General features: G+C 36.4%; 1 protein-coding gene across 1 annotated transcript; it reads left to right on the forward strand.

Moving 5' to 3' along the window:
- The first annotated feature begins 873 nt into the window (after positions 1-873).
- LOC149654990 (succinate--CoA ligase [ADP-forming] subunit beta, mitochondrial-like) lies at positions 874-13,328 on the forward strand. Its single transcript, XM_089844991.1, has 10 exons — positions 874-883; positions 2,456-2,542; positions 3,181-3,249; positions 3,342-3,470; positions 3,536-3,642; positions 8,025-8,292; positions 9,658-9,817; positions 11,641-11,906; positions 12,326-12,414; positions 13,015-13,328. The coding sequence occupies exons 1-10, from the start codon at positions 874-876 to the stop codon at positions 13,087-13,089; spliced, it is 1,260 nt and encodes a 419-aa protein (XP_089701117.1). The 3' UTR covers positions 13,090-13,328.
- The last annotated feature ends 229 nt before the right edge of the window (positions 13,329-13,557 follow it).

Raw genomic sequence — 13,557 nt, forward strand, 5'->3', positions numbered from 1 at the left:
TTGTAAGTAAAACCAGAATTAAAAATAGAACTAAAATCAGAATTAAATTATATTTGAAGATAGAATTAAGAATTAAAACTAGAATTAAATTATATTCGTAGTTAAAATTAAAATTAGATTTAGAACTAAAATCAGAATTAAATGAAGGGACACTCACCTTTCTGACAGTACTCTTGTGCAGTGGTTTCGTCGGACGGGTGATTGGGTTCGATGATGACGGCAGTTAATACCCCCGTTATGGGTAACCGGAGTGGGGGAATATAAATCCATAGTCTGAGGTGTCCAGTCGGATCGTCTAACGTGGGGACCGATAAACTCGACGACGCTCTAGGAGTGGCGTCCGCAACGGGGTGGGAGTCTCGAACGGGGACGGTTAATGAGGTCGAAGGACCGGCGTCATCAATTTTCCGCCTTTTATTATCGCTATGAAACTTGGCCCGGTGTAGCGTTAATTTCTGACGTCTTGTGTAGATTGCGGAGCAATAAGTACAAGGAAATTTAATCCCCTCATGCTTCTCACGAATATGCCTCATGAGAAGCTTATTCGTAGAATACTGACGCTTGCAAACTTTGCATTCAAACATTCTTAAAATTTAAATTATCTAAAATTAAACTTGTAATCTCTCTTCCTAAGACTTGTAAAATAAAGTAAAATCCTACCCTCTGCACAATTTTACTATGAAAAAGCTCGGGATAATAGCTCAGAAACATTCAAGTCTGAAGTCAGGAACAGAATAAAGTATGCTCTAATCATTGGGGGATCTTTATACTCTAATCATGTTGACTTTAGAAGGCGCCACAAAATAATGATCAATTCTAGTTTTAGGTGAAGTTTACTATAGAAATATTTCCCCCACGTTGTAATAAGTCAATATGGCGCTTGGTAGATATATTTAAACACAAATATATCTCACCACCGCATTGGCAAAGACAATAAGAGGGCGCCATCGAAAGCAAATAATTCCCCACACGTATTTTCCCGTACGTATTTCCCCGCCACATTGTAAATATGGCGCCTTTCCTACGTCACAATGACAATATAACCTAAGCCTAACATATGGTTCCACCACGTTACCAAAAGTCAACATGGCGTTGAAAAACATTCGAGCCAATATACTTAGATATATTTCCACCATCACATTGTCAAAGTCAATAAGAGGGTGCCATCGAAAACATTTCTCCTTATCAGTTATGATAAGATACCCTTGGGTGCCAACTATCTCGACGGCGGCAGTCGCTCCAACAGCGCCAACTCAGATCCCCCGGTTCCCCCACAGGTCTAACTCTCAAAATCTTACTACTTAGTCTATTTTAGTTTATCATACGAAAATAGCTCATAGCTCTCTGTAAGTATGAAACTTCTTCATTTAAGCTATGTTAACAGCATTTTCATCCATTTTTTCCCGGCGCATCGTGCTTTTCGCGAACCCCTTAGGTGGCGGTGCTAGTTTTGTGCCCCCCCTATTGTAGTACCAAAACTTCTCCCACAGGGTGCAAAAGTGTAAGCGCGCTAAATCTGAAAGCAAATGTTGTAGTATGAAAATATTCTACGTTTCATAATTATAGGGTGCTATATATTATTTTCTTTATTTTATTTTATTATTAATTAGTATTTTTAATTGAATAGCTAAATTGTTAAAAGTTTCGGGAACTCAAAGGTTTTTGAAATTCTAGCATTATTATCTTTCAAGGTTTGTTTTTCAGAAGTAAAAGAGTTTGTATTCAGCACATACGTATTATATGTTTTTTTTTAAAATCGAAAGAAGACCCTCTTGCTTCTTTTTTAACTCAAAGAGGTTTACGCTGTTTGTTCAACCTATGTAAACCTTGTTTTCTAACAGTGAACCCTCAATGGTTTGCAGTTTTTTGTAGGTACCACTTTTAAACCAGCAATGGTTTGCAGTTTTTTGAAAACACCACTTTTAAACCAGTAATGCTTTGCTGTTTTCTATGCACCACTTTTAAACCCTTAATGGTTTGCTGTTTTTAGCATTACCATTTTTAAACCATCAAGGAGTTATCTTGAAAGGGACTACATTGAAACCAATTTTTTCACAGATCCCTGGCATTTCTTATTATAAACCAGAAACGGTTTATCAAAGTTGTTTTAAACCAGTAATGGTTTGCTGTTTTTGAAGGCGACCCTTTTAAACCATTTAGTTGGTGCTGTAAAACCCTTAGTGGTTGCTGAGAAAATCATAAACCCTATATAAACCCTTTGAACACCATTATTTTTAACTGTGCAGAAGGGTATCAAGTCATATCTACAAGGGCCTACCGGTCCTGTAGAATAGAAAAAAAGAGAAATAAAGTTGACCTCTACGCGTTAGGCTCCCCCCCGAAGAGAAGGCCAGACTATCCCTATTGGACATTAGGCGTCTAGTACTTACTGACAGTTTCCTTGAAGTCGGTTGAGCTATCGCTGTAGACGATCATGCAAAAATCGCTCGCGCAGGGAATATCACCAATAGCCAACACGAAAACCTTACACTATCACAATATCCGGTTACTACGCGTTTAATGGGACCTTTTAACTATGTTGGTCAGAAACTATAGCGGAAAGGCATATTAAATTGTGGTAGTCAAGTCAAAGGTTTCTATAAAGCGAATATACGAATTCTACGAAAATGTACGCAATGGCTGGAGTCTAGCCATGGAGAGGGCTTAATAGGTCGTGGGGATCTTGTTTCCGTATTTCTAGAAATAAATTTGAATGCTATAGGTCCTATAATTAACAAAGTTTCTTTAACGCTATTTTTGCACGATCTAGATTACCTTTAATTCATTTCCACAATTTTTATCGATCTATCCTTGATAGGTTTAGAAAATGAATGGTTGTTTACCTCGCTGCTTGACGCGTATGTTTCGTTATCGTATAAAGTTATTAATAAAACAAAAGCAAAGACTATTTAGTTGGACCAGGACTAGAAGCGTTTCTCATAAAGAACTGCATGTTAAACTTGTACCTATGTTAGCCAATAACCTATCAAAATTTAACTGCTAAAAATGTAGTAACGACGGGTAAAATTATAGAAAACATTCCAAATGTTAAAGGAATGGGTCACCCATAAATTGTTTTGTCTCTTAGCTCAATAGTACTTTTATAAAGATAGTGATACTACTGAAATTAAATTATTAGCGATAGTTTTCATTTTATAATTAAAATAAAATTTTATATAGACATCACCATTAACCCCTATCTCCAAACTTCACTGTCGTGCTTGGCCAGACCTGCCAGATGGCTGGCTGGTTTAAATAGCGTTTAGCCAATGAGATTTTAGCACTCCAAGCAGAAGAATTTAGGTCGGGTTTTTTTTTTAGTCTAACAACTGTATGTTTAGCTCTCGTTAGTCGTTTCGTTGATCAATTTGAATCAAAATCAATTGCCGAAATGCCAAGTTGTATTATAAAAGACTGTCAGAGTGTTATCTCTAGGTGTGCGGTTAGTTTTTATACTGTTCCCGATCACTGTAAATACCCTTAAAGTGCATCAAAATGGTTACGATGTGCCACGATTCGCTAGCGTACTAGCTAGGCCTTTGCTACGGCGGTCTTGACTACGGCTCTACCGGCGCTGCCTACGTACCTTGTCGCCGGTCTAGCGCTCAACCGCGTAATAGTCGAGATTACTTTTTAGTAAAAGTTAGTCCTATAGATACCTCGGCCAATAAGATGGAGGACTGAATTAATATATGAGAGTGACGTATCGCACTCTCTCTGGCTTTGCGGAAAAGCACCATACAGGCGCTATAAGGTCCTCAATGCAATTAGTTTTTCCGATTTAATTTAAAATATTCTATATGTAAAATTTTTTCAACTCTCGAAATCTTGGTTTTGAGTGTAATTATAGGGATTACAGCAAAAAAAAAGTTTATAAGTGAACCTTTCCTTTAAAAAATTCCCTTCTTGGGGTAAATTCACATCGGGATGGATGTGTTTTGATTGTTTATCCTATTATAGCAAACGTTTTGTGTTGTTACGTAATGTCATTATGAAATTTCTGATCATTTTATGTTAAAATTATGTTCAAGAACACTATGTTTAAGTAACTTTTTCCCAATCAAGAATTCGATATAAATTAATTGTCATCAGCGCCACGTGCAACTGAATGTTCTTTGGCTAACTGTTATGTTTTCTCCTTCAGGCATGACAAATTAACAGAAACCAATCCGGATTTTAATAATTAGTCCAATATAGAAAGAAACTTATATATAAAAAGGGTATTTGTAGCTACAAAGCGTTCCAAAGGTTTTCGGGAGAAATACGCTTCGTTCCTACCCGATGTTTAAGAAGATAGAGCCATCTAAAATGGTATAACTATACACAGGAAATACTTTAAGTAATCGTTTAAGGATCTTTTACTAGTTCAACATGAAGTCAAAACTATTATTATGGATAAAAGTTAAAGAATGAACTGTAGTTTTGGTTAAAATTTGAGGGAGGAAAATGAAAACTTACGAATAGTCTCACTTAAATTTAATCAAGTCAAAATTTTCGTTACGTGTCGGAGGGAGGGGCTCTATACTGGGCTATGAGTTGGACTGGAGTTAATACTAACCGTTCTCCATTCCTACTTCTAAAATAACACAAATTTGGCGAGATATTGCCAAGTGAATTTGTTAAGGTTAAAGTGACTATATATCTTCAATAGTTCTATTAAAGGACCTAATATTTTTCACTTAAAGGTGGAATTCATAAACGTCGGACGCAACGCAATTTAGCACAGGCGAAGGCAAGGCGGCGTCGTGTGCAAAAAGCAGACGTTTGCGCACGACACCCGGCCTTCGCCTGTACTAAATTGCGTTGCGTTCGATGTTTATGAAATCCACCATAAATGTATATTTAACATTCGGCCTACTCTGAACCGCTAAGACCTCTTAAAGGAGGACACGAAACAAGGCATTTTTGGTTTTAGGTCTAGGGTATCTTAATTCATTGACCCAATTTTAACAACCCTTATGGAATGGTAAAGCATTAACATTCATATTATCTAGTGAAGCTAAAATTTACGCTAAAACTATATATAAATGTAGTAAATTGAAAAGGAAACACCAAAGCTGAAATATTAATATCAAAAGATGTTCTTGGAATAATTAGATTGATGTCTATGTGGTATAGACGAAAGAGCAGTAGATGGTGGTGTTAGAAGCCAGTGTTGCAGATTGGTGTCTATGTGGTATAGACAAAGACCAGTAGATGGTGGTATTAGAAGCCAATAAGTATAGATTAATGTATATGTCTTATACACGAAATACAAGTTAATGGTGTTGTTGTTAGAAGTCAATAAATATCGAGTGATATTGGGTGAAAGATTAAGAAGTTAGCAAGCAGATGAAGGTGTAACGACTAGTTAATGAGTGGCGTTTAGTAAGACAGATAAAGCAATAAAGCAAAATTTTCCGAATTTCTGTGTACTACGAACGACGTCCGGAAATTGGGAACACGTTTGCTATACGATTTTCCAATTGCGAACGCAGTGACAGACACGTCCAGTGTAATACCTCTCCGTGACGTCATGTTCTCTCGAAGAGGTAAAAATTGCAATATCTGAACTTCAGTCAATCGATAAACGTCGCTCATATCGTTTGTTTTTCGGACTTGGTTCAAATCAGAACGTTTTTAAAATAAAGTAAGGTGTTTAATTTTACAAACGTTATTCATAAAATTATTATCATTCACTGAATATTAGTATTTAAAAACTATTCTAAAATGAATATAAAAGTTTTTTAAACCATACCGATACAAGTAGTGAAATATATTTCTCCTGAATCGCTGATGACAAACAGTTGACGACTAGCTGAGGGAAAGTAGGTCGTTGTGCAGCGTTAACATGAATTGCTCTTGAGAATTGAGTCTCAAAACGCGCATGACGGCTCGAAATCGATAGAATTGGCAGCTATAATTAACAGCGCTACTATCTGTATATTCCTGCCATTAAGTAGCGCAACTTCATAAAGTTTACTCGAGTGAAAGTCTTTCTTAACCTTAATCGTTTAACTTTCTGACGAACTGTATTCATTTGCAATAAGAAAGAAGACATTGGGAGTCTAGAACCAAATTGCGTACAAAAGCTATTAGTTTCTAAATTTAAGTACAAGTACATATGTTATGTATTGCAAAAGAGAGGGAAAAATTCCCTTTATTCTTATGAACGGTTTTAAGAAAAGAAGCTGCTAATAAGTAAAACTGCGTAAAATGATAAATTTATTAATAAGATTTTAAAAAAGGATACTAATTCATTTACTAGAATAGAGCAAAAAATTAGTTTTCAAAACTATTTTTATAACTTTGTTTTCCAGTTAAAGTTTGAATGGGAGGTTATTCCGATACTATTTTATAACTAAACTTTAAAACGAAAAAAAAAAAAGAAATGCAGAAAGGGTTTGGCCTCAATTTTTGGCTTCACAAGTTTCAAACCGAGAATACTATGCGTCATGCCTCCTAATATTGACGTTTTCCTTACTGTGGTTTTCGTGGTTGTTAGCAACGTCATTACAGGGTTGGTACACAACCCTGAAAACCTGTATACGTCAGGGATTTAAAGTTTCTTCCTTAAAAGTCAGGGATTTCGTTTTTTATATCAAACCATGATTGCTTCGAGCAATGCTAAATATGGGCCAGGTGTAACTATGAAAGTATGAAGTGGGCTCTGGTAAACACATTAAAAGGAGGGTGAATTAGAAAATTCTATTGATTCTTCTACTAATTATAAGACCAGTCTGCATCGTGAAACCTTCTGGAAATACTTCCGAATTATTTTAAAATTCAAATTAGGTTCAGATTTTAAAGATAATTTTAAATAAGTACCTACGACCAATCGCGAAGCGCCCTACCTTTTTATTAACACAATTCACGTCCATGTCTCGTGCCACGATTGTCAAGTCGCGCGCAAATTTTATCAAATCTCATGAGAAATTTCATTCGACACGGAACGTGCCACGAGAATTTTGTTAATTAGAAGGCAGGGCGTTACGCGATTGTTCGTAGGTCCTTATTTAAAATTACCCTTAAAATGTGAACCTATTTTGAATTTTAAAATCAATCGGAAGTATTTCCTGAATGTTTCACTATGCAGACTGGTCTTGTAATTAGTAGAAGAATCGATAAAAAATCACTTGATTTTCTACTTCACCCTCCCTTTAAAATGGTCAGGGATATTTGCAAAATTTGGTAGGGGACGGATAAGTCGGAAGGAAAAGTCAGGGATTTTCCATTTGAAAATTTCCTCCGAACCCTGTTTTAGCTTAAAAGCAAAGCGCGGGTCCAGTGGATCCCCTACAAGGTGTCTTTCCTTACGAACTACAGTTTTGGACTGGAGAAGGCAGGAGGCATTTGTGGGCGGGCTTTATATGTGCACTAATAAACCCCGCCCTGTAGCCTTCGCCAAGGTAAACCCGCAGTTCAGGAGGGAAGTGAACTTATAGGGGATCCACTGGACCCGCGCTTTGCTGGCGGTGCTATTTGGTACCATGGAAATAACCCTAAAAGGTGGCCACCGCCCCTGTGGTGTTTGTTTCTCTTCTGGAATTAATGGAGTGGTCTATAGGGAGCTGCCAGAGTGGTGTGGCTTAAGATGGCTCCTCCCCTTTCCACCAAAATGGTGGCAAAGTTCAGAGAGTGAAAGGCTAATGGGGGTAAGCTCCTGATTGGTTAGTGAGAGTCTGACGCTTAGTGTGTGGGGTGGGGAGATTTTCACCCCTTTGCCCACTCCCCATTAGAAAACTGCCTGACCATTTTATTACCCGTTTAATCGTAAGTTTATAAAATATGCTCCATAAGTATGAAACTTCGTAATGCTAGAGAACTAGGTCGAGAATGGACTGGACTCAGTTTTGCAGTCCATCTTCCTATTTAGTCTGTACTAAGCCTTTGATGGAGCATCACCAGGCGTCGCTTGACCCTTTATCTATGATCTACCTCTTTCACTTCATGACAAGCTCCAGTTTGTAACCAGTGACAAACTTATGGAATGAACATATCTTTTGAATTAACCTATGATTAAATGTATGGTACTTATTCTTTAGGGACCATGCATTATCGCTAGTTCTCAGGGTGGAGTCAACATTGAAAAAGTAGCGATGGAGAACCCCCACGCCATCATTACGGAACCAATTGATCTTAAGTCGGGCATAAGTGAAGAACAGGGACAAAGAATTGCGAAGAAACTCGGATTTAGCAAGTCAAATATTCCACAAGCGACTGATACCATGAAGAGACTTTACGAAGTTTTCTCAAAGAAAGACGCTACCTTGATTGAAATTAATCCAATGGTTGAGGATGCTTCCGGAGTTGGTTATTCTCATTTTTGTCATTTGAATGATACAAAATTGCTCCCATTATTTATTAATTTTGTTCATGAAAAGGATCGCAATATTTTTCTCAATAGATAGAGCTGTTTTTAAGACCCATCCCCCAAATTTACCGCCAAGTTTGAGTTTTGCGCACTTTATAATAGCAAAATATAACTTAAAGGGAAAGGTTCAGATAACATAACATTATACCGTAAAATAATGTCCTTTTTCTAAATATAAGTATAAAATAAATACTTAAATTAAATTAAATAGTCTCTTATTGCAAAATAATTATCGTTTAATTAGTATTAAAAACGCTGACTGCTGCGCCATCAGCCATTGCAGGGTTCATACAAACCGGGAAAACCTGGAAAAATCAGGGAAATAAATATTTGACGAAAACCTCAGGGAAAATAGCATCAAACAGGGGCCGAGTAATTAAGCAAAATAAACTTGCCCTCCATAGGATTACCATTACGAATATACTTTGGAGGCTCATTACTCTGGTTATATTTGAGATACTGGGATGTCCTTTGATTATGTAAGTCATATTTGCCCCTACTCCTCCTTGATTAACATTTGCTCTAAAGGATACTCCATATACGGGAAAAACCAGGAGAATTCAGCGAAGTATATGGGGGAAAACCTGGAAATCTCAGGGAAATTTGTTTTCCAAAAGTTGTATGAACCCTGCATTGGTTAAGTGACGTCTGCTAAATCGAACCTTTCACCCTGCGTAGAGTTTGCAAGTTCTCTCCCCGCTTGTTAAAGGAGTTTTCCTCCGCGGTGTAACCCGGTTTCTCCTTTCCATCAAAACTTGCAGAGGTTAACGGTAATAGTTAGTATAGGGCGCTGTCGGTTAGCTGTGGCATAGGAGCTAGCCACCACCCCTCTATGCATTGTAAAGGCGTTAGATAAGTGGCAATAAGTCGCAAGGTGACTTGGTCCAATTAGCTAGCTGAACGTATCTCTTTCAGCCTGAGAGAATTCTTCCAATCTCTTTAGGGGCGAGTGATTCGATTTAGCAGACGCCACTAAACCAATGGCGAATGGCGCAGTAGTCCTTGAATGTTTTTAAGACTAATTAAATGCTTATTATTTTTTAATAAGAGATCATATTTTTATATATATTTAACTCCTTTTGTAATTAGAAAAAAGCTGTTATTTTAAGGTATAATATTATGTTACATGAAGTTTTCCTTGAACAGTTCATAGATTCGTCTATAATCTAAAGTTGCTTTTGTCCTCATGAAATGACCTTTATTAGGTTCATTGTTTGTTTTTTGTTTTGATTATTTACTTGTGAGATTTCTTTCAACTGAGTCACCTTCTTTTCTGAACTCTAAAACTATGATTTTTTCTATAGTTTACTGTTTGGATGCCAAATGTCGATTTGATGACAATGCAAGTTTCCGTATAAAGGATATTTTTGACCATCGTGAATGGAGTCAACAAGATCCGAGAGAAAAAGAAGCGAGCAATTATAATTTGAATTACATTCATTTGGATGGAGATATTGGATGTCTCGGTAAGAATTTAGTTGATTTAATCTATAAAAAAGGTCATCACTCTATAAACGGGGGGGAAACCTTGGTAATTCATGTAAACGGAAAGTGATAAACGGTGAACATTTTTCCAAACGTTTCCCCTTGACATCTAGCGTTCCTTTAAATAATAGACATTAAAGCATTTTCTGTTATTTATATTTAAGATAGACCAAAAACAGATTTACATAGTAAGAACATCGGATCATAGCTTTAGCCTCTGGTAAAATTCTCCCATACTTCATTGTGAAACTTCAACTGCTTATATATTGGCTCCATGCACCACAAAGTTTCTTCCACTAATTACAAGACCAGTCTGCATAGTGAAACATTCAGAAAATACTTCCAAAATAATTTTAAAAATCAAATTAGGTTCAGATTTTAAGGATAATTTTAAAGAAGGACCTTCGACCAATCGCGTAACGCCTGGCCTTTTTATTACCAAAATTCTCGTGGCACGTTCCGTATCGAATGAAATTTATCACGAGATTTCATAAAATTTGCGAGCGACGTACGTGACAATTGTGGCGCGAGACACGGAGCGTTCCAAGAGAATTTTGTTAATGAAAAAGCAGGGCGTTACGCGATTGGTCGGAGGTCCTTATTTAAAATTATCCTTAAAATGTGAACCTAATTTGAAATTTAAAATCATTCGGAAGTATTTCCTAAATGTTTCACTATACAAACTGGTCTTGTAATTAGTAGAAGAATCGATAAAAAATCACTTGATTTTCTGCTTCACCCTGCCTTTAAATCTGATTTATTGGAAATAAGTTTTCTAGTTAAGAATATGTTTAATTGATGTTTTTAAGCATGTGATTCTTCTAAAATATTATTTACTTGCCTTATGCAGTATTCCTATTTGGGGTGGTGAAGTAGTTAGTACTTTCGCCTTGCAGCAAGAGGGTCCCAGGTTCGATCCCGGACGGTGGCACCGGGTGAAAAACCTGGATTCAAACCCTTCTGCATAGAGTTTGCAAGTTCTCTCTCCACTTGTTAAAGGAGTTTTCCTCCTGGTTTCTCCTTTCCATCAAAACTTGCTGAGGTTAATGGTAATAGTTAGTATAGGGCGCTATTATCTTCAGAAAATCAAAATAATAAGAGATTAAGGCCGATAGATGGCGAGTGCGAGTTTTTAAATTATAAGCCACTCCCATCGAAACATTGAAAGTAGTCGAGAACGGGTGGGGAATTTAAAGCAGTGTTGTTCTGAGTAATACAATTGTACTTTTTTTAGTGCATGTTAAAGTCTTTAGTACAAAAAGTACGATTTGATGTTTGAAAGTACATTTTCAAATTCCATTTTTTAAGATTAGCGTCTATGGGACGAAAATTATGCCGCTAGATGGCGCCAAAAGCCTTTCGTTGAGGGGGCGGAAATTTTAATACCCCAAAGGGGGAAATACGTACGTTTTCAAAAAGCCTCCCATTGGGGTAGTACGTTTTACTAGTGAGGAAAGCACGTTCCCAAAAATCAAAGGAACAATATTCAAGTTTCTTTTTTCGTTAACCGCTTTTTGTTGTGAGAGACTTTTTAGATTATGGTCTGTTTGTATGTGTATGGTTTGTGTGTGGAGGTTGGATAGACGAAAAGACCTTTTTAGGTAGGTATGGTTAGTACTTAATGTACTCCAACCATTGGGCCATCTCGGTCATTACCTTAGCCAGTTAAAAATTATGAATACTGTACTACATTAGCAGCTGCACATATGAAATTAACACGCCTTCCCCATCCCATGCTAATACGGAAATTTAATTTACGTGACTTGTTTTTTAATTGATCTTATGTTTCTGAGATGGTTTACTGTAAATGGTGCAGGATTAGCTATGGCTACTATGGACATCATCAAACTTCATGCTGGAAGCCCAGCTAACTTCCTTGATGTTGGTGGTGGAGCCACTGCTGAACAAGTTACCGCCGCTTTCAAGTTGATTACTTCATCCCCTAAAGTTCAAGCCATTTTGGTCAACATTTTTGGAGGCATTATGAGATGTGACATTATCGCCGAAGGAATCATAATGGCTGCAGAAACTTTGGAATTGAAAATACCAATTGTCTGCAGGTTGCAAGGTCAGTTAGGTTCTAATTTCCGTGTCTAATATTTAAATTAAAGGAAAAGGTCAGGTAACATAACATTATACCTTAAAAGAACGGCCTTTTTCTATATAAAGGAAAAATATAATAAGATAAATAAATGATACCTTACTACAAAATAAATAGCATTTAATTAGTCTTAAAAATTATCAAGGACTACTGCACCTTCCGCCATTGATTTAGTGGCGTTTGCTAAATCGAACCTCTTACTCCTAATGGGATTGGTGAATTTTCACAGGCTGAGAGAGGCGAAGGGTAAAAGGTTCAATTTAGCAGACGCCACTAAACCAATGGCGTAGTAGTCCTTGATAGTTTTTAAATTAAATGCTAATTATTTTGTAATAAGAGATAATTTATTTAATTTTTAATAATCTCAATTGTGGAATTTCTTTAAGGAACCCAAGTAGAAGACGCAAAGGCCTTGATTGCCACCAGTAAACTAAGAATTCTTGCGTGTGATAATTTAGATGAAGCCGCTAATATGGTAAGCATTAATGATACTTATAACTCAGTAGGATGTAAAAAGTAAAATCAAGAACCTCATGCCACTGTTAGCTGGCTGGGGTAGAAAAATTGGGTGGTGTGCGAGTACTCGAATCGATGCACGATAACATCATATTGAAATACTCGAGAAAGGTTCGAGTAGCTTTTTAACTTCTCAAATACTCGACTAATGCTCGAATCGAAGGCATTTAACTTTGGCAGACTATGTGCTTATCAGCATTTATTTTGAAAATAATCGCTTTAATGTTTAATTCACTAACAATCTTTTAAACTAGTCAGAAATTAGATAATTGAGCGTAATCGTTATTTTATTAGAAATTTACTCTATTAATACTCGACAAGTAAATATTTGGGACTCCATAAATACACAAAAAAATCGAAATTTGGCCTAATCTAAATACTCGATACTCGAAATATTTTTTGATACTCTGCTGTATACTCAATATGAAATTATTTTTGATACTCGAATCGGGACTCGCATACCACCGGTCTTCTTACCCCTTTACCCACGTGAAATCTAGGCCTAGGTTTTAATTTTGTTAACATTAATTTTTCTAAGCAATTATTATTATTATTTCAGGTTGTAAGGCTGTCAACTATCGTTGGTTTAGCAAAATCAGCAGCGATTTATGTCAAATTTGAACTTCCCATCTAAATAAAAATATGTAGCTTTATTATATCCGTTAAATTCGTAATATGATCAGTTTTATTTTGCACTGGGACATTTAATTTTTGTAAAATTAACGCCTTAAATGTTTTAAAAACATTTAATGCAACAATTAAGCTTATTCTGTATTGCCGGAAGTTAGGCTTATCTCGGGATTTGTGGAGAGGAGTAACGGGAAGAAATTCCGTCTGTCGTCTGCTACAGAAGGTATTTTTGGGCTTTTTAGTAGACGACAGACGCGTTTCTTTCTATTACACCCCTATATTATTCCCGAGATTAGCCTAAATTCCGGCCATAAATAATAAAGTGGATTAAGCTTGAAAGTTTTAGACCGTACATATTCAATACTCCTTGAAAAATAAATATTAGTTTTATGTGTATATCAAACTTTCTATGTTAATTTATGTTAGAATTAGAAATTATCCCAACAAAGTTCGTGAGATACATTATCCTAGC

This window comes from Phalangium opilio, unplaced genomic scaffold (assembly GCF_054372755.1).
Source record: "Phalangium opilio isolate 3A_F unplaced genomic scaffold, DU_Popi_V2 ptg000078l_1, whole genome shotgun sequence".
In the NCBI taxonomy this organism is placed as follows: domain Eukaryota; kingdom Metazoa; phylum Arthropoda; class Arachnida; order Opiliones; family Phalangiidae; genus Phalangium; species Phalangium opilio.